At 54.3% G+C, this 26,236-nt stretch overlaps 1 protein-coding gene across 1 annotated transcript in view; it reads right to left on the bottom strand.

Moving 5' to 3' along the window:
- Nucleotides 1-26,236, bottom strand: part of COL13A1 (collagen, type XIII, alpha 1) — a 153,570-nt gene that overhangs the window by 35,117 nt on the left and 92,217 nt on the right. The window contains exons 13-23 of the mRNA XM_010852216.1: nucleotides 25,612-25,668; nucleotides 20,584-20,691; nucleotides 17,714-17,740; nucleotides 16,959-16,994; nucleotides 7,924-7,968; nucleotides 7,024-7,056; nucleotides 6,395-6,421; nucleotides 3,262-3,315; nucleotides 2,183-2,269; nucleotides 1,328-1,381; nucleotides 207-251 (exon numbers count right to left, since the gene is read on the bottom strand). Coding sequence (XP_010850518.1) covers nucleotides 207-251; nucleotides 1,328-1,381; nucleotides 2,183-2,269; nucleotides 3,262-3,315; nucleotides 6,395-6,421; nucleotides 7,024-7,056; nucleotides 7,924-7,968; nucleotides 16,959-16,994; nucleotides 17,714-17,740; nucleotides 20,584-20,691; nucleotides 25,612-25,668 — 573 coding nt within the window. The remainder of the gene's footprint in view (nucleotides 1-206; nucleotides 252-1,327; nucleotides 1,382-2,182; nucleotides 2,270-3,261; nucleotides 3,316-6,394; nucleotides 6,422-7,023; nucleotides 7,057-7,923; nucleotides 7,969-16,958; nucleotides 16,995-17,713; nucleotides 17,741-20,583; nucleotides 20,692-25,611; nucleotides 25,669-26,236) is intronic.

The following is a 26,236-nucleotide window of genomic DNA, read 5'->3' as shown; positions in this document are numbered from 1 at the left end:
GGAATCCAGAACTAGTGGAGAACCCTAGACTAGACAGACCTGGGGGACGCTGAGTCTGATTGTGGCTGCAATGTCAGACATCCTAGCCAGACAACCCAGCCGGCCAGACTGCTCTTCCCGGAGAGCCCCAGACAAGCCACTTCACACCATGACCCCAGGGAGCTGGGATGGGGTGCCCTGATTCTCTGGATGAGAGATGCACGTACCTTGGGGCCAGTAGGTCCCTGTTCTCCAGCTGGTCCAGGCTCCCCCTGTTGCAGGACAAAATTGAAGTGAAATAGGCATAAAGTGGGCACAGAGAATCTGATGTCCCCAGATGGTCTGTGTGTTGGGGCCCTGGAGGGGCCGGGAGGCTCAGCTCAGCCCAGGCCAGAAGGGCGCAGGGCTCCAGCTCATGCAGGGTCCTCCCTTTGGGAAGTGCTTCCACCAGCCCGCATGCCTCTCTCCCTCTGAGCTCCCTTCAGCTTCACACTGGAAGGTCTTATTTCTGTCCTGCATTAGCTGTTGGTGATTCTATCCTTGTTTTTCTGGGCACCTCTCTTTAGTCCCCTAAGTCAGCCACCTCCTTGGGTGCAGAGACCAGACTCTCTGCCCCTCTGTTCCCATCCCGCTCAAGGAGCAAGGGTTCAGAATCGCCGTGGAGAGCCCCAGCGGTTCCTGTCTGCTGGTGGAAGACCCAAACTGTGGGAGGAAACATGGGGGGCCAGGGTGAGGGATTAGAAACACCCTGCCTCCTGGAGCAGGTTGGGTGGGGGAGGATTTGTACTTGTTGGAAACAGGACAGAACCGTGGGGAATAAATGAAAGGTGGTGTAAGTTGTGAAAAGCGAAGCACAGTTCCATACTTGAGCTGGGAAAATGTGAACACTGAACACAGCTTTAAAAAGGAAGACAGAAAGTAAAAACAAAGGGAAAACAAACCCTTTAATATAATTCAACTTCTGCTGACCCTTCAGTTGGTCAGCTCAGGGAGCGTCACCTCCAGATAGCAGCTGGCACCTCCCCGCACCCACAGCAGTGCCCACAGCAACACCATGCTGACCTGTGCCCAGAAGGAGCTGGAGAGAATGGAGCCTGCCTTTACCAGCGGTTGGAAAATAGTAGATGTGGGGACTCTGGGTCACTGCATTCCCCAGGCCTCCCCGTGCCTGGCCGCCATCTCAGAGGAAGTTCCCCAAAGCCCAAGGTGACCACAAGAGATGGCAGGCAGGAGTCATGGCCGTCAGCCCTGTGTCTGGGGGCTCAGTGGCAGGGACGGCCAAAACTCTCTCTCCCTCTGAGCTCCCAAGCTGACCCTCATCCTGCTCTTAGATCGAGGCCCTCTGTACCTTGTCTCCTTGCTCTCCTGGGGGGCCTGGCTGGCCATCTGCTCCAGCTTCCCCCTGGGCAACAGGAGAGAGATGGGATGAGGACACACAGAGGGCAAGAGATGGTCCAGCCATTCATGCTGTAGCAAGTGTCTCTGGGCTCTGTCTCTTTGCTCGTATCTACTACTCCCCCTATTCCACCTGTCTGACTTCCCCAGCCTTGGGCCCTGCCCAGGCCCACCTCCTCCAAGCAGCCCTCCTGATCTATTCCTTTCTCCCTCTGAGTTCTGTGCTGCCAGGCTCTCCTCGGTTCTTAGTCAACACACGTGTCCAGCTTGTTGAGGCTCCTAACTATGGACCCTCATGAACTTCTGGCTGGAGGAGGCAGGTCATTTTGGAGCCTGGAACACTTACCTCACCAGGTTCTGCCTGGGAGGCAGAGGTGAGTGGGAAGGGCCTAGGTATGTGGGGAGGGGGCCCCAGGAGGCCTAGGACCGGAGGAGCAGGGAGAGGCAGGAGTCTCTGTGGCTGATTCAATGTCCAGGCTATGGGCCTTTCTGATTATCCAAAGACCTGGCAGCCACTGGTCCTTGACTCAGTTACATCACAGCCATTTGAGTCAATGGCTCCTACTTCCATCTGCCCCAGAGAGGGCATCTCTTTTGGAGGGTCAAGGTCACTGCTTGGAAGTAGGAGCTCAGTCCCAGGAGCTCGGACCTTCTAGAATCCACTGGAACAACCAGTGTTTAGAATCCACTAAACAACATTTAAGGGAGGAGAGAAGGCAAGGTGCCCAGGATACAGAGTGCCCCAAATGGACTAGGGATAAGGACCACAGGCACTTGGATTGAGCACTGATCCCAGGGAAATACTCACCTTTGGCCCTGGGGGTCCAGGAGGCCCTGGGAGACCGGGCTCCCCTCTGCCTCCTTCAATGGAGTTGCCAGCATCGCCTTTTTCTCCCTGGGGGTGGAAGGTAGAGTTACCATCACTAACTTCGAGGGAGGTGGTTGGTCTCTGTCTTTTCTCCCCTCATAGTTCAAAGGACTGAAGACAGCAGCCTGCACCTTGGTCTGTGCTGAATGTTGGGGAACTGTGGGCTCCAGCATGGCTGGGGACCAGAGGCGTTCAGAAGCCTGGCTATGGGGTGTGAGGAGAGAATGGAACTGGTTACTAAAGTGGAACAGGTGTAAGCTAGAACAAGAACCCCATCAGGACCAGAATCGAGGTTTCTCAAAGTGTGTTTCAGGGAGCACTCCTTCAGCAGGTTGGGAATCTTCAGAATGTGACAAAAAGGGGTCCGGTGGCCAAGCAATGTCAGAAAGGCAAAATGAAATGAAGCTTTCCAGGCTCCTTCACCACGGGGTGCCGGGATCCTCTTGGACAGGCCAAGGTGCTTATGACTCTCTGAGGAGCCTGCTTTATTTATTTAAAAAGTTTTTTATTGGCGTATGGCTGACTTGTATCAGTTCAGGTGTACAGTAAAGTGACTCAGTTATATATACATACACATGTACTTATGTACATACATCCACTCTTTTTCAGATTCTTTCCCCATATAGGCCATTACAGAGCATTGAGTAGAATTCTGAGGGTGCTGTTGTATACAGCCAAACTTATTTGACTTCTTTTTTTTTTTTTTTAATGGAATGTCTATGGAGCTCACGTACTGTAGACTACATTTTCAGACCTGGTGGAGAGAAATCAGACCAAGTCATAGCTAGTACATTCTTTGAATTTGGGGCTTTCTGGGGACAGTCAGGACCTCCCATGCAGTTTCCCGTGCTTCTGTCCCCCAAGACAGAATCCGGCTGTGTTCCCACTGCTTTTCCCCAATCTGGGAGGGACCCCTGTAATGCCGGGGCCCGTGTGAATGTGCAGGGTGGGAAATGTGGGTGGGGATGGATGCTGGACCTCTACACAGAACCCACCATTCAGAGCTGGTTGCTACCCACCTTCTGCCCCAAGAGGCCGAGTGGCCCGGGGGACCCCGCAGCCCCCTTCTCACCCTGTGGAGGAAATGCAGACAGTTTGGGTTAGGAACTATTTCTCTAGTATGTTGGCGAAGACACCAGCCCTCCAACGTAGGGTCTTGACTTTCTTCTCTCCTGCCTCCCTGCCCTTACCTGGGCTGTTCTCTGAAGGACTCACTTCCTGCTGGACCCTATCCGGGACCTGACTCCTTCCTTGGGACACTTCCCACTGGTATCATTGTCCTCCCAGTCCTGTGTGGGCAGGGCCCTTGGCACTTATGGAGGGAGAGGAGCCAAGAGCATTGAGTCCCTTTAGGGGGGTCTCCTAGGGAGATATGAGCCATTCAGAATGCCAATATTTGGCATTATTTTTTAAAAACTGCTTTGCTGTTTTTCATGTTTGTAACGTCTAGCAATTAGATGCTCCTGGTCTTTAGGGAGAACTTTCTGCCCACCTCCCTGCCTCTAGGGAGGACAAAACCCATCATACCAGAACTTCTCCTTTGGAGGAATATTTTGAGAAGTGTACCTCAGGTTGAATTGTGTCTCATGAGATTCATATGCTGGAGTCCTAACTCCAAGTATCTCAGAATGTGACCTTACTTGGCAATTGGACCACTAGAGATGTAATTAGCTAAATTATGAGGTCACCCTGGAGCCGGGTGGGCCCCTAATCCAGTATGATCGGTGCCCTTATAAAGAAAAGGGAACTTTGAACACAGACATGCACACGGGGAGAACACCATGTGAAGACAAAGGCAGAGACTGGGGTGATGCTTCAACAAGCCGAGGAAGACCAGGAATGCCAGCAAACTACTGGGAACTAGGAGAGAGGCACGGGACACCCCGCAGAAGGGTGTCCAGCCCTGCTGACACCTGATCTCGGACTTGCGGCCTCAGCACCGTGGGCCAATCAATGTTCACTGTTGAAGCCACCCAGTCAGCGGTCCTGTGTTAGGGCAGCCCTAGTAAACAAGCAAAAGTCGCTCAGTTGTGTCCGACTCTTTGTGACCCCATGGACTATACAGTCCACAGAATTCTCCAGGCCAAAATATTGGAGTGGGTAGCCATTCCCTTCTCTGGGGGATCTTCCCAACCCAGGGATCGAACCCAGGTCTCCCACATTGCAGGTGGATTCTTGACCATCTTTATCATCTGAGCCACCAGGGAAGACCAAGAATACTGGAGTGCGTAGCTTATCCCTTCTCCAGTGGATCTTCCTGACCCAGGGATCGAACCGGGGTCTCCTGTATTGCAGGCGGATTCTTTACCAGCTGAGCTACCAGGGAAGCCCAGTAAACAAGTACCCTTCTCTATTCTACCGCCAAAGAATACTTTTTCTTGCCCTTCACTTAGGTCCCAGAGCCCTGCTCTCATTGCAGAGATGAAGGGTCTCCGTGACTGTGGACGACCCCCTCAGGGCAGCACCCAGCTCTCCTGATGCTCCTCCTTCTGTGTCACAAAAACTTCACTTGGATTCACAGCGTCCTGTATCAGGAGGGCCCCTCGAGAGTGCCCCTCCAGGCCAGCATGAGAAGCTCCACTTGCTATAGTCTGATGGTGGTTCTCATATGTAATAATATACACTGAGGGCCCTGGGCTCATAATTCACTCAGATGCCTCAACGAACTTTTCAATGGTCAACACAAAGGGTGTTGCATCAGGTCTTTAGGTGTCATCCCCTTGCCACCTGCCCTGGGGTAGAAATGCGAATGACAAGAGGAGGGCGTGGCAGCCCACTCCAGTATTCTTGCCTGGAGAATCCCCATGGACAGAGGAGCCTGGCGGGCTGCAATCCATGGGGCTGCAAAGAGCTGGACATGACTGAGCTACTAAGCACACACACAAGGGAGGGGAGGAGGGCCAGGTAAAAGCCCCAGTGATGAGGGGGACATGAATCCTAAGGCCCCAGCTCGCCCTGTGGTGCCTGCGGCTTTAGCGGGGGCATACCCCTGTCTGAGGCGGGGGTGGTCTAAGGGGAAGGGTGTGGGGCTGCCCTGCTGAGGTCCTGGGGGATGGGAGCAGGGGCAGGGAGGACCTCCCTTCCTTCTGCTGGGCTTTCCTCTTGGGCACCCAATGGCTTTCAGGGAGAAAGGCTGTGCCCTCGAGTGTGAATTTCCGAAGATTTGCAGGCCATCCTGGCCAGCACTCCCTTCTCCCTGGGCACACGTGCACCCACCGCACACCGCAAGCAGCATGACAGCCATGGGGGTGGGGGTGGGAACGGCGGGGGGACCAGGAGAGGCCGGGATGGAGGGAGCACACACTCAGAGACACAGTGTCCTACCCTCTGCCCCCTCTTTCCCGGCAAACCTGGGGGCCCCGGCTTCCCTGTTGCTCCTGGGTCTCCCTTTGGGGTAAGAAGAAAAAGTCACCGATAAGAGGATGCGGTAGGAGTGGTGAGGGGCATGAGGGGCAGTAATCATAGACGAGTGTTTCCAGAATACTTGCCCCCTAAGACGCACCTCTTAAAAAAAGATTGTCCTCGTCAGAAAGTTTGAAAATGCTGCAGAAGTTCCTTTGTTGTTTAGTCGCCCAGTCCTGTCCGACTCTTTGCGACCGCATGGACCGCTGCATGCCAGACTACCCTATCCTTCACTATCTCTCGGAATTTGCTCAAATTCATGTCCATTGAGTCAGTGATGCTATCTAATCAGCTCATTCTCTGCAGCCCCCAAAAGGGTTTCCCAATGTATATTTAGCACAGTAAAGGCTCTGAGAAGGCCTGCAGGAAAGAAGCTTTTGTAACAGTTTCAAACTCCATTATTTCTCAAATGTCTTTGGCCATGGAAACTTTTCTCACGTTACACCTCTTATTGGACTGGATGAGAGACAGAGCCCTGCAGGTGTAGGGGACCATGTCGCTGCCCGCTGCAGCTGGTGGGAATGTAAACCAGACTGTTGCTGGGGCCAGGATCCAGGCAGGGGGACGCGAGGCATCTGCAGCGCATTCCTGACCAGCAAGCCCCTCTGTGGTGGGCTCTCCTCTGCTCAGTCAGGTCCCCAGCTCTGGACCAGCCTCGGGGGACATGGAGCAAAACAACAGCAGCCCCTCCCCCCTCCACCCCATGCCTAATGCTCCGGGCTGCCTGGAACATTTCCTCTGTATCAGTACCTTGGCTCCTGGGATCCCAGGTTCACCCTGTGTGAGAGAAAAGAAGACTCTGGTAAAGAATGTGAGAGAGCCAGATGAGTGAGGCCAGGAGCAGAGAAGTGAAGCCATTTGGGGGCAGAAGTGTCTGGTCAGCTCGGGGCTTTCCTCTGCCTCGGACTTGGGCCCCTCCTGGACTGTTCCTTATTCTTCCCCGAGGTGAGACGATGGCAGGTGAGAGGCAGGCAGCCCAGGAGGAGGGAGAGGAAGGAAGGGGCATTTGCTTTGGATGCCATGTCCCTGTAAATGTCCTGGAGGAGATCCACATTATTTCTGCTTCGGGAGTGTTCCTGCCCACCGGCTGAATTCTGGAGAGTAAAGCAAAGCACTAGACTCCTTTCACATTGGCAGGCTGGTGGGACCTTCAGCTGAGAATGGTAAACCTTTGCCAGTCACTTGCGTGGCTTAGTTAAACATCTGTTGTTCAAGCTGAGCATCTGGCATACATATTGCTTCAAGGGCAACGGTTCTGAATTCTGTCTGCTCCTGCCTTGGTCCAATGGCCACCCACTGAGCCCCTGAAACCCCAACTCTGTCCTCTCTCCACCCCTCCCATCATGCCCCTCAGGTCTTGAGTTACAAGGTCCATTGACCTTCATCCTGGCCACAGTGGTTCCAGGAGCCCCCTGGCAAGACAAGGAAAGGCATGGGGACGTTCTCACCTGGCAGGGGGAGGGGGGGCGGTGCACAGAAGAAGTGGCCAGACATGAGATGTGGAGACGTTGGGCTACCGCCCAGGTACACCGGGAAGGGGGTTGCTGAGCTTGGCTCAGACAGAGTGGCCTGAGAAAGACCCTCTATGCTCAGCCAGGTTCCCTGGGCTTCTAGACCCTCCTGGGAGACTCAAAGGGCACCATGGCAGGCAGCCCCTGGCTGGGCTAGATGAGGGGCGTCCCTGGGTGGAATGGGTGGAATACGAAAGGAGGAGGAGATGGAGGAGAAAGGGGGGGAAGGAGAGCCACGGGGAAGTGAACAGCAGCAGGTGGCTGAGTTTACTAAGCTCACTGGCCTCTGAGGCTGCCTGTGGGACTCTCCCTAAGGGAGCCCTCTAGTTCTAAGTCCCAGTGGACTGGGGAGCAGCTGGGAGTGAACCCTACTTCCTTACCAGCTCCAGACCACCAACTTTGAGGTAAATAAGCTGCCAAGCACAGCACTTAGTAAATTTCAAGCGAATGTCATTTTTAGGGGATCCTGATTCCCACATGGGTCTCAGGACTGCAGCCAGAGCTGAGGGTACCTGAGAAGTTCTTTTTATGACCCACTGATGCCCAGGAGGAGGCCTGGGCAGGCTGGGAGGCTGCTGGTGAGTGATGGTTCATGGGCCGAAAAGGAACACCCCTGCCTGAACAACAGGCCAGGCAGCAAGGGGAGAGGATGAGAAAAAATGTGCACCCCATCTCTGTTTTTATGGGAGGACAGGATGCAGGAGGAGGAGGCGGTAGGGGAGGGCACTGCGGCTGGGGAGCTGCTGGGGAGTGGGGGGAGCTGCATACCTTTGTTCCATGTTTGCCCGGCATCCCTGGCATTCCCCGTTCTCCCTGCAGGAAGGAACAAGAGAAACGATGAGAATAGGACCAGACTCAGGGCCCAAGGGCTCGGCCCTGAAGCATGGCCTTCGAGGGTGTCAGCGAGAGGGGTTGCTCTGGAAGCTTGGAATAACCGTTCAAATCATGTCTGCCAGGGATGGCTGCACCCCATCCTCTTTGAGCCAGATCTCTAAATTCTGCAAAAGGCCCAGAAATTTTAGCTTCCAATGCAGGAGCCCTCCCTCACCCCAACCCCACCAGGACCTCTGAGCCACAGGCAGGGGTGGTGAAGCTGGACTCAGAAGCGACTGCAACAGACAAGATTGCATCCCAGGCACTAAATTCTGGAAAATCCCTCTTGTGGGAAAGAGCAGAGAAAGGCTCAGCCATCTATTGCGTTTGTGTCTGGCACTGAGTGAAGCCGTCACATCCATCCTCTGTTCAATCTCTAGGAGTCCCCTCCAGTCAGTGTGGGAATGGATGTTATTCCTGTCCCACAGGTGAGCTCTGGAAGGCCAGGTATGATAGTCAAGGTCATGCAGAGCAGAAATTTGAACACAGGTCTTTTGTCTGCCAAAGCCCAGGTAGCCATTTCTCTCAGCCAACCCCAAGCATCAGATGCTTTTATTGCTTGGCCACCCCAAGAATCCGTTGCTTCCATTAAACACCTTCTGCAGGCCAAAGCCCTCTATTCTGGAGGGCCCTCAGGTCTGTGCCCCATAGGGGTGAGGGGTCAGTGCTCAGTCCAGGGCTGTCTTCAACCACTGGCACCGGAGAAAAAGGCTGAGACCGGCTGGCCTGTGACCACAGTTCTGCTCTATGGCCAGCAGAGGGCGCCACAGGACTTCGTCAGAATTCTGGTAACTGCAGCTACAGCGCATAAGCTGAAGTCCCCAGTTTCCATTCCAAACAACTCAACTGGATTGACCCAGCCCAGAGGGACACCAGACAGAGTTCCCTGGGGTGGTGGTGGGTACAGGTGGGAGGTCAGCTTGCGCAGCCCTGGCTACTCAGACATCTCCCGTTTGAACCCCGTTCTTTCTCTTCCCATCTTTCTGTCAGCTTTCCTCCCGTGCTTCTGCCCTCACCTTTCCCACCTCCAGTGAGAGAGCTGAGCTGGGGTGTCTGTGTGACCTCGGATAGGTTACTTTCTCTCTCTGGCTTCAGGATCCTGCAAAATGAGGACTAGACACCTCCTACTCACTCCTGCCCTGGGTGTGTTGGCAGCCCCAGAGCAAGGTTCCGTGGGGGAAGGGATGTTAGCTGTGGGTAAAACTGTGGTTCTACAGGGGGCTCAGGGGGTCTCCTCCTGCCCCAGAGCACAGCCTGGGGTGCCTCAGCAGGGGAGGAGGCTGGGGTCTGCCCACGCTCCATCTCTGGGTTTCTGTCCCCAGTCTCCACACAGGCTGTGCAGATCAAAACCTGGAGTGAGGGTGTCTGATGTCATTGAGGTTGTCTTCAGACCCTGAAGGTTTGTCTGTGAAGATACAACCGCACTCTCCAGGGAAATCTGGGCCCCTCAGAGGAGGCAGTCTCCTCGTTAGGATGGCTGACCTTTTGCCCCTCCCCTCCCTCTGGGTCAAGTCTCTTAATTCTGCAAGTGACCCAGACTCCCTTGATCCCCATCTCAGGGCCTCCCTCACCCCCACCCCTATGCTGGGCAGGAAGCCAGGGTGCCCCTGGCTGACCCCACCCCGCGGGCTCATTCCACTCTCATCAGTCTCCTTCTCCAGGGTTTGTCTCCGGGGGCTCACCCCAGCCTGACCTCTGAACCAGGGTCTGGACTCAGCTTGCACCAGAAAACACTGATTCTGGACGATGGGAGAGGTGAGAGTGGGCTGAGAGTCATTATCAAGGACTCCAGGGTGGCTGTGAGCAAGGGCATCCGTCTGCAGGGTGATGGGGGGTGTGGAGTGGGGAGTGTTTCCAGGGCCATTGTTAAAGGGAGAACAGTGACACGTGTGTGTTCGCAGAGCTTTTCCTCTTGGCATGTCTTTGTTAGAGCACACCTAGAGGCTCCTTCGTTCCCATTTTCCTACATGAAAGTTTTTTGTTTGTTTGTTTAAAAGGTTTAAGTTTGGAATTGTGCTGAATTTAGATCCACTAACTCACTAACATCTCAGCTGGGGAGAGAGCTCTCATAGTTTGCCAAAACCCGAGGGCCCCAATTTATCTCCTGCACTTCTTGTCCTCCGAGCAGGGATCCTGGAGGCTCCCCCAGGCGGGCTGGGGAAGTGGGTGCTCCAAGCATTACAAAGGGTCTTGCCCCAGATGCCCGGAGCAAGGGTGGTGGCTGATGCTGTGGAGCCAGGCCTGCGAAAGGCTGGCTCTTCTAACCTTGGTTCCCAGAATCAAGGATGCTGGATGGCTGGCCTGCAAGGGGTGGATTCCGGTCTTGGTGGCTAAGAAAGTGCTGGGTGAGCTCACGTGGGTAGACAGGGGGCTGCCCTGAATGACCCTGAAGGCCGTCCCAGCCCCCACTTTTAGGACGCCACTGACTCCTGCTGCCCCTGCCTGGAATGCCTGCCAAGCATCAATAGGTTCTGTATTCTGGTTCTGTTTCCAGGTGGGAGGACCCATCCTTTGCCCAGATGATGGGATGGAAGCAAGCTCCTTGGAGCACAAACCAGTCGTGTTCTGCTCTCTTAATTGGTGATTTACTGTTTGTTGAACAAACAGGGCAGGGACTTGGCAAAGGAGGCAAGAGGTGGGGGGCTTCCAGGTCAGTTCCCCAGCAGAGCAAAGGTCAGGCCAGAGAAGCAGGGGAAGATGAACGGACCTCCCTAACGTGAGGCTCCTGCTGCGGGTTGCGGTCGGGGTGCGGTGGGGTGGGGACCTGGGCCGGAGCAGCTCCACACAGACGCTTTGTTCTCTGCAGGGGAGAAGTGTGGGGAGCGGAGGACTGGGGGGAGGCCAGCAGGTGACTCAGGCCTTAAGTCTGGACCAGGGCCCTTTCGTGGGCTGGAAAAGCCGGGTGAGGAGAGCTAATGTCCTTCTCTCCCCTGAAGAGTTCCCAGGGCTCCCTTCCGGGAGAAGGGCAGCTCAGCTCCCTCTTCTCGCCGCCGACGGAGCCAGCTCCAGCCTAGAGAGGCCTGGGGCCACGGAAACGCCAGGTCGTCCGGTAATTAGGGCCGGCAGGAAGTGATCCAGGGAATTACCGGGGTCAGGCGCCCCATCGAAGGCCAGGGCTTTGGAAGGGCGGCTGGGTTGTAATCTCGATTTGAGATCGGTTGATTTTGTAGTTAGTTCCAAAAAGAAAAGTCAGCTCTAATTAATCTGGGGACTTGGGAGTGCAGGAGAAACAGGGGGCAGAGAGCACAGGCTGGGGGCTGGAGGCAGGCGGAGCAGGAGGGCTGTCAGCCCCCACGAGGCCTCAGATGTGGGGCCCATGTCTCAGCTCCCTGATCTGCTTTAACTGAAATGGCCTGGATGCCCCCCCAGGAATTCCTGGCTTTGAAAGCAAGTGCTGTCCCCCGTCTGCCTCTACAGCTTCCATCTGCAGGGCATGCTCTGCTGCACATCAGCATGGCATGGAGCCTAGGGTTGCCCAGGTCCTCTGGGAGTCAGGGGATGCAGGGAAGTTTTAGGTTTCTCCACTGGGGTGCACAGCTCAGACGGCCTTCTCCTGGCTTTATTGGAGGTCGCAGGACCAGGTCAGCTCCCTGGGGAAGCATTCGGGTAGAATCAGTGCCAATGGGCAAAGTACTCCCCTTCTTTGGTTCTTTGAACAAAATACACCAAGTACCCCCAAGTTCTCTGCTTTAGATGTTCACAGAGAGACTGGGAGACTTGGAGGAGGGCCTGAATCCAGCCACAACCTTCTCACAAGAAGGAAAACAGGCCAGCTCCCTCCTTCTTTCCTTCTAGTGGAGGAGATGGGAGTAGGCAGTGGTGGTGTGATATTGGAAATTATAGGTCCCCTGGGCTCATAAAACCCAGGTAGTAAAGTCATCCAGAACAAGACTTTGGGGCCAGAAAGACCTGGCTTCACTGCTTTGTAGCTGTGGCTCTAGGGGGATTCACCTCTGTGAACCTCGGTTTGCTCATCTGTAAATTGGGGATAAGAATAAAACCTACCTGAAAGGGCGGTTATGAGGATCTGATGAGATGATGCAAGCAAAGTGCCCCTATACAGCCTGGCACGAAAAGGCCCAGAAAGGTAGATATAATAATCATTCTTCAGATATGATATGTCCACCCACGTGATGCTTTGCTCTGACTGGCAGGTCAGAATGATTCTGCCTTTTTGTAGAAGGACTGAGGTAGGGTGAGCAGATGGGCTGGGTGGGTGCCCTTCTGCTCCTCATACCCTCAATCCAGCGCCCTAGCCAGCCGACCACAGGGCCCATCAGATCTCCTTCCCTGGGAGTCCCTCTTTCCCTGGAGCCCCACAGCCTCCAGGAGGTGCAACCTCAGTTATAAGCTGACTAAACACGAGGTTCTCACATCCTTCCTGCACTGGTCTGAAGACACACAGCCTGGAGCCGGCAGGATGGGAATGTGTGCTCGGCTCTGGTCCTTTGTGCAAACCCCAAGGCTTAACACCCAGACCGCCACATGTGTCAAAGGCACCCCGCTACTGCCAAGATGGACGGGCCAGTTCTGACGTGCTTGGAGATAAGCTCTCACCAGGTTCTGTGATCCATACACAGTCTGACAATACTCATCAATCCTCTTGAAAGAGAGCCAAGGTTGCGATGCTTTAAACACACATTTTGTGTCTTGCAACACATTGAAAGTAGATTGGTGCCATAAATTTGGATCAAATAGGTACCACATGGGCGCACAATGCTCACAGTGTCTAAGCCATGGGGCTGGGTGCGAGTGGGGCTGCGGCAGCACACGGCCCGCTGGCTACACCGGGCTGCGATCTCCGGGAGCCGGTGGAGATGCTGCCCTGCCAGCCTTGGCCGGCCTTTGAGAGGATGCCAGGCTGGGACCAGCTGCTGGGGCGGGTGGTGGTGGTAGTGGTGGTGGATGGAACTAATCAACAGCAAACTTCACAGGACCAGAAGCGCCTCTGCTGAGAGTTAAATTCCCTTACTGAAAGGCCTCCCCGCGTATGTGTCAAGTCGCCAGGACAGAGTAATGGAAGCAGACGTGGGGGGTCCGTCGTTACCCTGTGGGGCCCCCTCACACCCTGAACACACGGGACATCCCGTGGCCTCTGTTCCAGTTCCATGTCCCCATTGGGTGGCATAGGGTGCTGGGTGGGAGCAAACTCTCATCTTCCCAGCATCTGTGACCAAGCTGCCCTTCGTGGGGGTCCCTCCTTCTAGGCCTCTTTCTAGGCAGAGAGCAGAGAGGGAAAGAGAGAAAAGAGATTTGGTGGACAAAAGAAAAGAGCCAGAGGGTTACCCCTCCACATTCCAGAGAAACCACAGGGGAGGGTGGTCTGCACAGTTGGCTTAGCCTGGGGTGACACCGCCCCTCCCCCGAGCAGACATTTCCTTCTGCACTAGGGCAAGAAGACTGGCTCCTGGGTTCAGACTCATGAGACCTAGATTCCAATCCCAGCATGATTATCACTAGCTGTGCAATGTTGGGGCTTCCCTGGTAGCTCAGACAGTAAAGAATCTGCCTGCAATGCAGGAGACCTGGGTTCAATCCCTGGGTCGGGAAGATCCCCCTGGAGAAGGGAATGGCAACCCACTCTAGTATTCTTGCCTGGAGCATTCCATGGACAGTGGAGCCTGGCAGACTACAGTCCACGGGGCCGCAAAGAGTCGGACATGACTGAGTGACGAACACTTGACTTGTGCAACGCTGGGCAGAGTATTGACCTCTCTGAGCTTCTCATCTCTTGACAGTGGGGATAACGCATTAAATTACTGGGCCAAGGTGAGATGAGATGAGTGAGAGACAGAGCGAAAGGACTTTGGCTGAACCAGCGACGTGAAGTAACTGCTGCCCTTGTCCTTGGGCAAGATTCTTCATCCAAGAATTGAAAAATGGGATGAAACACTTTAAGGAGAAAAGTAATATCTCATGAAAAAAGGACTCTTCATCTAAGAATTCTGATGGGAAGAATACTTCTGCCTGGGTATGGTGATCACTGGGGCTCAGGCAGTGGGAACAGGCACTCGTAGCCTCCTGAGTATCGCCTGACCTTGAGGAATGACCCCCAAGCTCTTGGGGGTGGGCTCTGCTGCTGGCCATTGGTCGCCAGTGCACACCCTCTGGCCTCTGTTAGACTAGGAGGCTGTGGCTTCAGTGATGACAGGACAAGGGTCCCAGCAGAGTGAGGGCCAGCACAGAGACGAGAGTTCTAGGGCCACTTGGTGGCTCCGGAGCGCCTACTGAGAAGTCTCAAGGACAGGCTGGGAGAAAAGGAGGTGGCAGGAGCCTTCCAGAAACGCAGAGAAGCCGGCAGCCTCACAGCTCCCACTGGATTCCATGAGAAGAGGCTGTTGTGAAAGGGAAGGGGCAGGTCAACAGAGAAAGAAAGCGTGGGGAACATGAACTGAGCATGAAGGAGAAGGGCCTTCTCGGAACCCCAGGAGACCTAAAAGCAGTAATGCTTCTGACAAGCCCTGGATGTGGATGCAGAAAGGCCTGGACATAGACTCGAGGAGTCTGACTCATAAAGCCAGGGTGGGGTGGGAGGCTGCTCCTCTCTAGCGGGGATGGAGCCAGCTCTGTTCTTAGGAAGCTGCTGCTTCCCTGAGCAGGAAGGGATTTCAATCCAGTCTCCCATCGGATATAGAAGCTTCTCTTAACACATGACAGACCCATAGTTTTCCAGCCTCTCCTTAAATGCTTCTGGTGACGGGGAGCTCCCTCCTTCTCAAGGTACCCATCAGCACTTGCTTTATCCTTAGTCAGGCAAAAGAAGTGCATCTGTGCTTTCTCCAGCAGCCCTGAGCCTCCTCTAGCAGCCCCAAGCCTTCTCTCTCCAGAGCAGGCTTCCCCAGGATCAGAGGCTGCCCCTCTGTCAGTAGGACCACGCTAATTTCCTCTGCAAATTCCACACAGTCAGGGCTGAAAGATTCCTCCCACAAACTTCATACAGAATGGCCACAATCATGGAAACAGGCCTTGTACCATCATGACACCCTAGCCCCAAGTTGACGCCTCTCTATCCTCAGGGCAACAGACTGCCCCCGCCAACCTCCTTTCTGAATGAACCAGATTTCCAGTTGGCAGGGGAATGCAGATGCCTGCCATGGTAGGGATGCCAGCCGTGAGCATCCCCATGACCCCAGGGGGAACTGCTGCCCTGAAGTTTCTTCACAGCTTGAAAGAGCTGGTCTGGCTGCTAATGGGAAAGCCGACCCTGTGCTGCAGCGGGAGGCAGTAAATTTTGTGAGTCTGCATGAGGGGATGGAAGCAACCTCGGGGGCTGTAATTTCCACTTCCTGACACAGTACAAACTTCGCAGTTTATGCAGAACTAATGAAAGATCTCTCAGGTGTTGCAATGTCACCCACCAAGCACCCATAAAACAATGCAGTGAAGGCCCCTGTCGGATTACAGAGCTACAGAGCCTGTGGAATGTGCTTCTCCAGAGCTGATTCTTCCCTTTCCAGAATCCTCCCCTTCTTCATCCTGCCTTTCTCTCCTGTCTCTTTTCTTCCCCTGGAAGGCGCCAGAGCCTCCCAGCTGGGGCCTGGAGGGTGGGATGGGCTCCTTATGATGCATGGCATCATTGGAAGGGCCGTGACCTGGACTTGAATTCCTGCTTTGCGGCTTATGAGCCACTTAGGTTGTACCTCAGTTTCCTCATCTGTTAAATAGGAGAAGAAGAGTACCAGCCTCCTAGGATTAGAAATAATGCAGGTCCCATTGAAGGCCAGCCTGGCACACAGGAGACATTCAGTAAGTGGTGTATAGTGTTAAAATTATTTTTACATTATTAAAGTTATTGTGATGACCATCTCTGGGCCTTGGCTCAATTGTTTCCCTGTCTAAAATGCCATTTCCCTTGAAATCTGCTGCTTGAAGGAGCACAGTGGTAGATTAAAGATGGTCACAAAGGCTTTGCCACCCGCCCACAATAAGAATAAGGGGCTGAGTCCTCCCGCCCCACTGACTTGAATGCTGAGTTACTTGCTTTGACCAACAGGACCTCAGAAAATGTGATGCAAGAGATGCTTTTTGAAAAGCACTTGTGCACTAGCACTCGCCTGTTTTGAAGGCTGACCTGGGCCTGCCGTGCTGTGAGGAAATCCATCCGCCCTACACTAGGGGCTGGGAGGCCATGTGGAGGAGAACAGAGGAGCCCAGGCCGCAGCTAGCGCCAGCCCCAGGCGTGTGGACGAGGCTGTCTTGGCCCCCCGGCCTCTCCAGCCATCATCCCATGTGACTGCATGAGTGAGCCCCAAGGAGACAGCTGGCCAAGCCACAGAATCCTGAGAAAGAATTGTTTTAAGACAGTAAGTTTGGGATGGTTCATTACATGGCAATAGATAACTGATGCACTTACCCATTCACCAGGATTGAACTCAGAGGCTGTCCTCTCTCAGACGACTTCCCGAGATCCTCCCAACCTAGAATGAATTTCCCTGAACCCCCTACCCCAATACTGACACGGTGCTTTGGGATGGTAGTGGTTAGTGCAATTGCCTTCACTAGGGTTATTTGCATAGGAACCCTGTCTCTTTGGCCTGTGAGTGGCCAGACAGCAGAGTTGGGACCATCCATATCCCCTACCATACCCAGAAGCTCTGCCTGGTCTCCACTTACTAGGCTCTCAGGGGGCAGGTGAGAACCTGGTCTGCCTCTGTGCGGACACGGCCAGTTGGGTTGGCAGGGGACACATTCCTGGCCTGAGGTCCAGCAGGGCCACTGACTTGCCCAAGGCCCTTCCTTCTCTGAGCCTCCTGCTTCCTCAGTGGAGACACAAACCCCCTGATCATTTAAATTCAAGAGTTTTGAGGCCCCTGCTGATGTGTGTGCAAAAGCATGTATGGACCAAGTCCAGACCCTGTGTACACTGTGGTGAAGCCCTACATGGATTGTCACCTGGTGGAGAGCGGGTCCTCCTTTCCCCTCCTTCTTACCTTCCGGCCGTGGTAGCCCTGGATCCCTGGGTCTCCCTGAGGGGAACCAAGATAAGGCCATTAGAGGGGTTTTCTTGCTTCACCCCCCTCCTCCTCGTTACCATCCCTCTTCTTTCCAATGACTCCAAAACCTCTGACCTCCACCTCCAGCCAACCTTGGAACAATAGCAGGGACTGTTTGACTTTTCAGAACCAGTCCTTGTCTTGCAGAGGCTGAGGGAGGAGGGAAGGGTCGACTCGGCAGGGGCACAGGACCCCTGAGGGTCAGTTCTGGTTCTACCACGGGCTCCCTGTGGCACCTGGACAAGTCATGTCCCTCAGGACTTCAGCTTCTGCATTTGTGAAATGACTGGCTGGATCACTGCTTTGCAACTTCTCTTTCCTAAAGCCACAGGGACTCCAGCTTCAAAGGGAGACTCGACACTGTGGGCTTCCAGATAAGGTTTCGAAAGGAACTGGATGGCCCCGAAGGTCCTTTCCAGTTCTGGCCCCTTAGGAGCCACTGTTTTACTGGGATGTTGTGACAATGTCCTGGGACCTGAGTTCCCAACTCGGACCATGATCTGTTTGGAGATCAGGGCCGCATCTTCCATACCAGCCACAGCACTTGCTTGGCCTGAGCCCACGAAAGTGCAATCCTTGTGGAAGCCGATCAATTCCCTTTCAGCCCCTTACTCAGTACCTGTCAGCGCGCCACACCTACCCACCAGGGCACTTTCCCACCCACTCGATGCATCACCCAGAAGGACCCTCACCTTCGGTCCAGGAGGCCCAGGTAAGCCCTGCAGAAGCAAGAAGAAAGGTGAGTGGAGATGGATTCCACTGGCAAATGGTGAGGGCTAAACACACTTAGATGGTGCAGTTGGTAAAGAATCTGTCTGCCAGTGCAGGAGATGTAAGAGACTCGGGTTCGATCCCTGGGTCGGGAAGATCCCCTGGAGTAGGAAATGGCAACCATTCAAGTATTCTTGCCTGGGAAATCCCATGGACTGAAGAATCTGGCAGCTATAGTCCATGGGGTTGCAAAGAGTCGGGCACGACTGAGCAGGGATGCACACAAACACGTTTACAGTGGAGGTTGTAACGGGTTCTGGATGCGCTGGAGAACAGATCAAGAGGGTCCTCAAAGGGCATCTGAAACCTGCTCAGGGCACATGGGGACAACAGGCTCATGTCCGTCTGTGGAGCCACTTGGGCGCCTCGGGCATCTCTGCTGTGCTGGCCCGCTGTAAAATAGGTCAATGGCATCATGCGAAATTGATAGTGTGTTTGGTCCAGGTCCCCACCCACCCACCTCCTAACTAGAGCCACTCCCTGGAAAGCTGACCTTGCCCAGCAGAGCTTGGGTTTTGCCTCTGGCCCTGCCAGCTTGCAGGGGAGCCCTCTGTCTCCATTCCCCACCCCGGGGGGCTGTGACCACAGGAGCCAGCTGGGGGAAGTGGTGCAAGCCCTGCAGGAGCCCAAGGGAGAGGAAAGGGAAGGCAGGCTCCAGCATGGTCTCGGGCGTGGGTCTGCCTGGCAAACACTGGCTGGAGAAAACCATGATGCCTGAGTCTGGCCTATTTCAATTGGTTTCAAAACACGCATTCTGGTTTTTTTTCTTTATAAACAACCTAACAAAGAAAACAGCCTGGCTTGGGTCCAGTGATCGGGAGCCCAGTGTGTATGGGTGAGGGCCATCAGGAAAGAAGTGGATTTTGAGCACTTTTTAAAATTTTGGTTTATTTTCTTGGCTTGGTTTGTTTGGTTCAGTTCTCTAAATTCCACTTCCTTTTAGGTTTTCTGCTTTTCCATCCATCAATCCATGGAAGTGAGACTAACTTCCCTCCCCAGGGTTCTGGGGAGAAATCATGGAAATATTTAAAATCCGTTACGGGGATCAAGCTGAGCAGGAGAGCTGGCTCTCCCAGAAAGGTAGGTTTTCACACTGCCATGCTGCCTTCTGGTCAAGCTGGCTGCTTGACCCAGCCTAGGGGGACTCTACATGGAACCTTAGCCTTGGAAGCCGGGGTAGCCAAGGGCCCAGGTGTGAAGCCAAGTGACCTGGAATGTGGTCATACTCATTGTGGGCTACTTGACAGGGGCACCCCTGACCCAGTAATTCCACTTTTGGGAATCTATTGCAATGAAAGCATTGGAGATATGCACACACATTTATGTTTAAGGATGTATATTACAGAAGGCAATGGCACCCCACTCCAGTACTCTTGCCTGGAGAATCCCATGGATGGAGGAGCCTGGTAGGCTGCAGTCCATGGGGTCGCGAAGAGTTGGACACAACTGAGAGACTTCATTTTCACTTTTCACTTTCATGCATTGGAGAAGGAAATGGCAACCCACTCCAGTGTTCTTGCCTGGAGAATCCCAGGGACAGCAGAGCCCGGTGGGCTGCCATCTATGGGGTCGCACAGAGTCGGACACGACTGAAACGACTTAGTAGCAGTAGCAGCATTTCAGAAGGGAACCCATTAACTACATTGTAAAGAGACCCAGCAGTCCTAAAATCTGTATCATGGGAGACTCCTGATGTAAGAAAGGGCATGGTGTACGAGATTAAGTGAAAAGAGTAACAGGATACCAAGTGTTAAGTTATTCAAAACGTCACCGACCTGAAAAACATTTATGTGCCGAGAAGTCTAAGGAGAAAAATGGAAAGGACTCTCCCCAGCGTTAATGATGGGGAAGCCTGGATATGGGAAAGCAGACAGTTTAAAACTTTTTCTTCGTCTATGTTCCAAATTTTTCACAATGGATATATGATGCTTTTGTCATAAGAAAGAAAAACACTTAAACAAAAAAAGCCACGTGGAAAAAACATTATCAAACAGACTGTGTCCCTCTGCCTCTAATAACTGCTGACGTTTGTCTTAGCTCTGGGTAGAGATGCATTTTCTCTAAAGAAGAAGTCCAGGGTTTTCTGAGTTACTCTGCCTTGGTGCTTTCTTGCATGAAATAGGGCTGAGAAAGAGTTGGGGCTTGGCTAGAGCTTGCAAGCAGATGACCCGGTGGACACTGGGACTGACCTATTGCCTGAATGTGGTCTTGCCCAGAGGGGTGTCTGTTGGCTTCCCTGGGCCCCTCCTGGCAGTGGTCCAATCCCCAGGCTCGAGGCAGGGTCCTTTTGCCTGACCGGGTGTGTAACTTGGTTGGAAGGTGGCCTGGGAGTGGGAAATCCACACACACCAGCAAAGGCGTGTCTGTTAGGCCATCAGATGCCCCCTTGCTATCTCCTTTAGGACACTTTGTCCCAACTCGAGTTTTCCTAAGCCCAGGGGGCAGGGGACATCCATCAGAGTGGTCCCAGGAACTTTCTCTCCAAGCTCCTCTCTCCTGAGGCTGGGAGAGACAGGCCTGCTCATGGTTTCCCCCCTGGGAGGCAGTGGCTAAAGTGGAACACATGGTCCCATTACGTGTTTTCAGAACCAGAGAGCAACTGGTGAGCATGACGGGATGGGCAGCTCCCACAGGGACGGGGCCAGCCACGTCCCGCAGCCTTGCCAATGTGCTTCTGCCCTTTCAGCGGGGGCCCAGAGTCCCATCGGTTACCCAGTTCCCAAATTTCCAGAGAATTCAGGGGGTGAATCTTGAAGGAGAGGAGCTGGTGGGAAGCAGGAGGGGTACTTACTGGTGGCCCCATGGGCCCTGGCAGTCCTGGGTGCCCCAGAGGTCCACTCGGTCCAGGAGGGCCTGGTGGCCCTGGTGGGCCTTGGATGCCAGCCTGGCCCTGTTCACCCTGAGGTTGGTGGAAACAAGTGTCAGAGAGAGAGCCCTGGGCTGCGGAACCGTCCTGCCCCAGTGCCATGCACCCGGTGAGGCCCTGCCGTGGGTTCTGGGGGAGGCGGCGTGGCGTGAGGTGACGGTGTGGTGGTGGTGACGCATGCAGAGGCTGGTGGCAGTGAGGAGGTGGCCAAGACATTAGGCCTCCAGAGGAGAGGCTTCCAGAGAGGATTTGCTGCGTGAGCTGTTGGTCCCCAGGGCAGAGCCCCGCTGCGGTGGCAGAGGCGGAGGAGCGGGTGAGTGCCCCCCGGCCCAGCCGAAGTCCTGTTCCCAGGTTGGTCGGATGACCAGGGTCCAGCTGAGGTGGCCGGCGGCCTCGGCCTGCCTCGACGCCTCCCTCCGTGTGACGAGCCCACCATCTCCGCGCCCTGGCCTCCCAGCCGTCAGATGAGAACAGCCTTTCCTTGTTTCCTGTCACATTTTGCCGTCTTTGATTATCTGGCCCAGAGGATCAACTGAGTCCTTAGGTCAGAGGCCACAGAATTTTGCTTAGCTCACCAAACAATTGGGCAAGAGATTTTATGTAAAAAAAAAAAATATATATATATATATATATGGCTTGGTAGCTTCTGCTGAAGAAAATGGAGCCTGGGCCAGCTAGACCCACATTCCTCGGGGGCCGCCATCAGCTGGGCTCTCCGGGTCTCTCAGGCCCCACCTGTCCAAACCATTCTGTGTGCAGCCTGCTTTATCACTTGTGTGATCTGTGCCTGACCTCAGAGGACAGTTGAGTTTGCAGCCCTTTGTCTGGTTGAGTTTTGAAGGTGTAAAGTGCTTCGTGCCTTTCTGGAGTCGCTATTACTATTCTTTTTCCTTATCCTGAAGCCTTTGTCACCCCACCCCATGCAGGTGCCCAGGGTGGACCCAGAGCCCAGGGAGGCAGGGGTGGGATCGTGAGGAGGAGGAGACAGCCTGGTCCACGTGACCCAGCTCTCGGGGCTGGGGGCCAGCCCGTGTCATCCGCAATCTGTGCAGACCAGTGTCGTTAGGTTGCTTTCTCCACGACCTCTCCGGGGAGGTTCTGGGTTCAGCTCTCGCTGAGGGGTCCAGCCCTGCAGACAGATTCGAGTAGAAGAGTCTGGCAGGTGTGAGTGCTCCAGGCTGGGATGCAGGAGACCCAGGTGGCCAGACTGCAGGCCAGCCCGCCCTTCTCAGTGTGATCTCAGTAATCCTTTATGACACTGTACATAGAAAAGGGGCCTGATGATGCTTGCTGCAAACCCCATATTATAAGTAGGAGTGCATGACCTCAGAATGGGAACTCAGATTTTAGCAGCATCCGCTTGAACCATCTCTCCAATGGGATATCCTAAGACAGAGGCCACCAGCAATGCCACTCTTGGCCTGAGCTACATCCTGCCACACCCTCTAAGAATCCACTTAAGGGCTCGGAGAGTCCATGGTGGAGAAGGCAGCTGCAGAGATGGGTCACAAGTCCCATTTTACAGAAGAGAAAATGGAGGCTCAGAGAAGTTGAGCACCCTGACTAAGGTCACACGGACAATTTGGGGGGAACTGGAATCAAAACCCAGAACTCTAGACTTTTCTATTCATTCCAAATAAGCCCCCAGCAAGAATTGCTCACCATCCAAATTTCTGCACTTTGGCAATGACCTTCAATGCCATCTGCTAAACACATCATTTTTTTCAACTAATGTTAAACCCAATGTTTAAACATCTTACAGAGCCTGTGAAATCAATATTGGTTTATTGATTGGAAATGGACAAGCCTTTTTGTGTCCCACGGTGGCTGACAGAATAAAAACCTTATTCTCAAGGCAGAATCTGCAGCAGGAAAGACAGGGGTCCCTATTCTCTCTCTACTTCAGAAATCAGGTCAGGGCAGCACAGAAAGCTCTGGTGTATCCTCCTCCTGCTCTTGAAAAGGGAGGCAGTAGCATGCCTTGGCCCCGCTCAGTTTCTTCTGTAAGGTGGAGATGAGGATGCCAGTTCCACTCCTGGTGGCCCGTGTGGGATTACATGGGATAATCCGTGTAGAATTCTCACAACAGAGCTTGGAGCCCAGCAAGGGCTCAACACACAGCAGTCAGTGCAACTAGGGCCAGGAGGTGGGTGAGGGGGGCCGAGGCAAATGGCCACTCTGAGAGCAGGGACTCAGCTCTCCTGAAATGGAGTCTGACATGGGTAGGGGTGGCTGAGAGTGGGGTGGGCCTGGTGCTTCTCTGAGCTGCCAGTGAGCCCCCTGAATAACCAGGCGTTGGGTAAGCGCTCAGAGCACATGGAGGCTCTCGAGGATCTGGCTGGTGTAACGGGATACGGAGGCTTGGGTAGCACACGTGTCACGTGTCCCTCTGTATGTTTAGCCATTAATTGGAGTGACTTTTCAGCCTTGTTCAATCAGATGCGTGAACATTCAGGCCCCTGGGCTCCTGAGTCAGGCCAGATGGTGGCTCCAGGCCCTGCTGTCAGGCTTTCAGAGAGCATCTCAGAGCCCTGCCACTTCCAGCACTCCTGCGACCTTGGGGGTTACCTCTGACCCCCAGTGTGAGCAAGGCTAGGGGTGCGGGTGGCAGCCATGGAATTCCTGGCCTGGCATCAAGCTGCAATGCCTTTGCCTAGATCCCTGGGTCTGTGGTCTCTTGCTCTTTGTTCTTTGTGATCTGGTCCTATCCCAGCCTCCTTGGCTTAGTAAGGCAGGAAGAAGGAAGCAGTTGCTCACAATGATTACACCTGTTGGTTGTGGGCTACATTTCCTCTGCAAATTCCCTTGCTTCTCAAACTCAGGTTACAAGTGATCAGATGCTAAGCAATCTGCATTTCTAAATATAAAGGGTGTAGGTCCAACTGAGAGAGCCCTGGGTGTGGGGTCTGAAGACTCGACTGCCAGTTCCCACTCTCTCTTGTTGTTTGTGCCACCTTGGGTACAAATTCACCTCTCTGAGCCTCAATTTAACTTCAGCACTTAAACTGCCAGGAAGTATTTCCAGTGCTCTGCATACACAATAACCCTATACAGTAGGAACCATCATTATTCTCATTTTACAGATGAGAAAACAGAGGCACAGAAAGGTGAAGTAATTCACCTCCAAATTGCATAACTAGTAAGAGTCGGAGAATGTGGGTGCTCTGCAGTTTACTGGCTGTGTGACCTCAGGCAACTTACTTAACATCTCTGAACCTGATTTGCTCATCTGTGAAACAAGGATGATCATGCCTAACTCATACAACCATTGTGAGAATGTAAACGAAAGCAGGCTGGAAAACGCATGGCCTGGTGCCTGGCACACAGTGGCGGCTGCTTTGCTGGCTGTTGTGAGCAGTAACAGTGAGACAATGGTTGAAGCTGCTGGGCCTGGGTGTTGTGCATTTCCACGTGTATGGCATTTGTAGGTCCGTCTTTGTCTAATTTAATGCAATGGGAGTGCAGTGAGATTCTGCTTTTGCCAACAGCCCCGGTGGCTCAGATGGTAAAGAATCTGCCTGTAATGCAGGAGACCCACGTTTGATCCCTGGGTCAGGAAGATCCCCTGGAGAAGGGAATGGCCACCCACTCCAGTATTCTTGCCTGGGAAATCCCATGGGCGGAGGAGCCTGGTGGGCTACAGTCCATGGGGTCGCAAAGAGTCAGACATGACTGAGCGACTTTCACTGTCACAGCCCCAGCTGGTTCGTCAGGGCCCAGAGACTTGCCAGCCCCTGGGAAGCCCCGTGTGGTCTGGCCAAGGGAGGTGTCTACCTGGAAGGTCCGCCTTTTAATGACTGGGGGTGGAGCCAGCCGCACTGAATTGAGGAGAGGCAGCAGCTGAGGAGAAAGATGAGTTGGAAGGCCAGAGGGCAGAGGCCAAAGATCGCAGGTGTTCAGGAGTGTCGAAAGTCCACCAGGAAGGCAGGGTGGCCGAGAGGGAGGGAGGAAAGGAAGAGAGAAGAGAGATTAGCGGGTGTGAGGCACTGGAGGGAGGGCATGGACAGGCCGCTCGAGGCTTGTGGGTGCAGTGCTGAGCTTGCCCTTGGAAGGCACCCCATCCGTGGAAGGAGGCAAGCCCTCGGGGTGTTGGCAGCAGCACTCCCCAGTGGGGAGGGGCCTCCCCAGCCAGGTCTGCCCTCCATAGCCAAGCCGGGCCACAGAGGCCTCCCGACATACGGCCCAACGTTGCACTGCCAGGCCCACGGTCCCTGGTCGTGGACAGAGGCTGCAGGGCTAAGGGGAACAGACTCTGAGGCTCTGATTTGGGAGCCACAGGATCAGCCTAAATTGGTACTTGAAGCCAGGCTGGTGGGCAGCCACCCCTGGGTTCTTTTTTCAGCTGGACGAGAAGGGCTGGTGTCAGCGAATCTGGGGAAGATGGTCAAGGGCAGAGCCGAGCCCGGCTCCTGGGGGCTGAGCAGGAGGGTGTGACCAGTGTGGGCACCAGCTAAGTGTTACTGAGGTCTCACCCAGGGGCTTGGAACATCGAGGCTGGACAAAGACGTCTCTGGCATGTTCAAGCACTTTTTTGTGGGGGTGGGGCGGGGAGAGGCAATCATGTTAGCTAACGCAATTTTCATTTCTGAAAATTCTAGCTGTTTCCAGTCTCTCTATCCAGTGGAGTTGAGCACCCCACAGCTTTAGGAAGAGGTTAGAACCCATGTGAAAACAGAGGGCATATAATCCACCTCTTGTTTCTGAAAGCATTGTAGCTCGCACAAGGTGGCTGGGAGGAGCATTAGGAAGCAAGGGCTGCTTGGGCTGAGGATGCACCCAGCCAGGGACCCGGAGCCCAGTCACGGCCTTTCTGGGTCATTGCCACCTTAGTGGGTATCTGCTACGCGAGGAGCCCCAACCTTCTCACTGGGGCCTGGGGATGTGCAACGTTGGGCTCTGTGTCCATGGAGCCTCTCACCAGAGGGGCCCAGAGACCTTCCAGAACCTACAAACCTTCAGAATAATTATCTGGTTGGAGCGCAGAGCTGCTAGAGAGCCACTTAGGTGCTCCTGGGGTGGGGTTAGGGGTAGGGGGTTGGGGGGAGACAGGGCAACGGGAAGAGTGAGTGCCAGGCTCAGATACCAGTTCCCAGTCCCAGGGCACCCCAGACACCCTCTGTCCACCCGGCCTACCCCTCTCTCCCTGGGGATGCTGCAGGCTGGCACAGAGGCTCAGACCACCTCGATCATGTATCTCATGGGCTGGGAGGCCTGCCACCCCCCTCAGGCCTGTGGACCCCTCAGAAAGGCAACAGCCCCACTACCCGAGAAACACCCTGCTTTCCTACCCACTTCCAGATGAATGGAAGGTGCCAGCTGCCTTGCCCTGCCCATCAGCTGGATCCCCAACTCCACTCTCACCCAGCCTGACTTGTTACACCCTGGCGCAGTCATAACCCTGGGTTTCTCTGCAGCCTGTGGCCAAGGCGTGCTGGAGCCTTCCATCCCTGCTGGCTCCCTCTTCCTGGGTTGGGCTCAAGGGCAGAGTCCCTCCCTTCTCCCTGCCCCACGCTCAGAGCTAAGGACACACTGTCAAAGCGGCTGCAGTTGTGTTGTCTTTGCTGCTGGGGGATGCTGT

The sequence above is a fragment of the Bison bison genome, unplaced genomic scaffold (genome assembly GCF_000754665.1).
Source record: "Bison bison bison isolate TAMUID 2011002044 unplaced genomic scaffold, Bison_UMD1.0 scf7180017864309, whole genome shotgun sequence".
NCBI classification, from domain to species: domain Eukaryota; kingdom Metazoa; phylum Chordata; class Mammalia; order Artiodactyla; family Bovidae; genus Bison; species Bison bison.
This window is presented reverse-complemented; position numbering and strand designations above follow the sequence as displayed.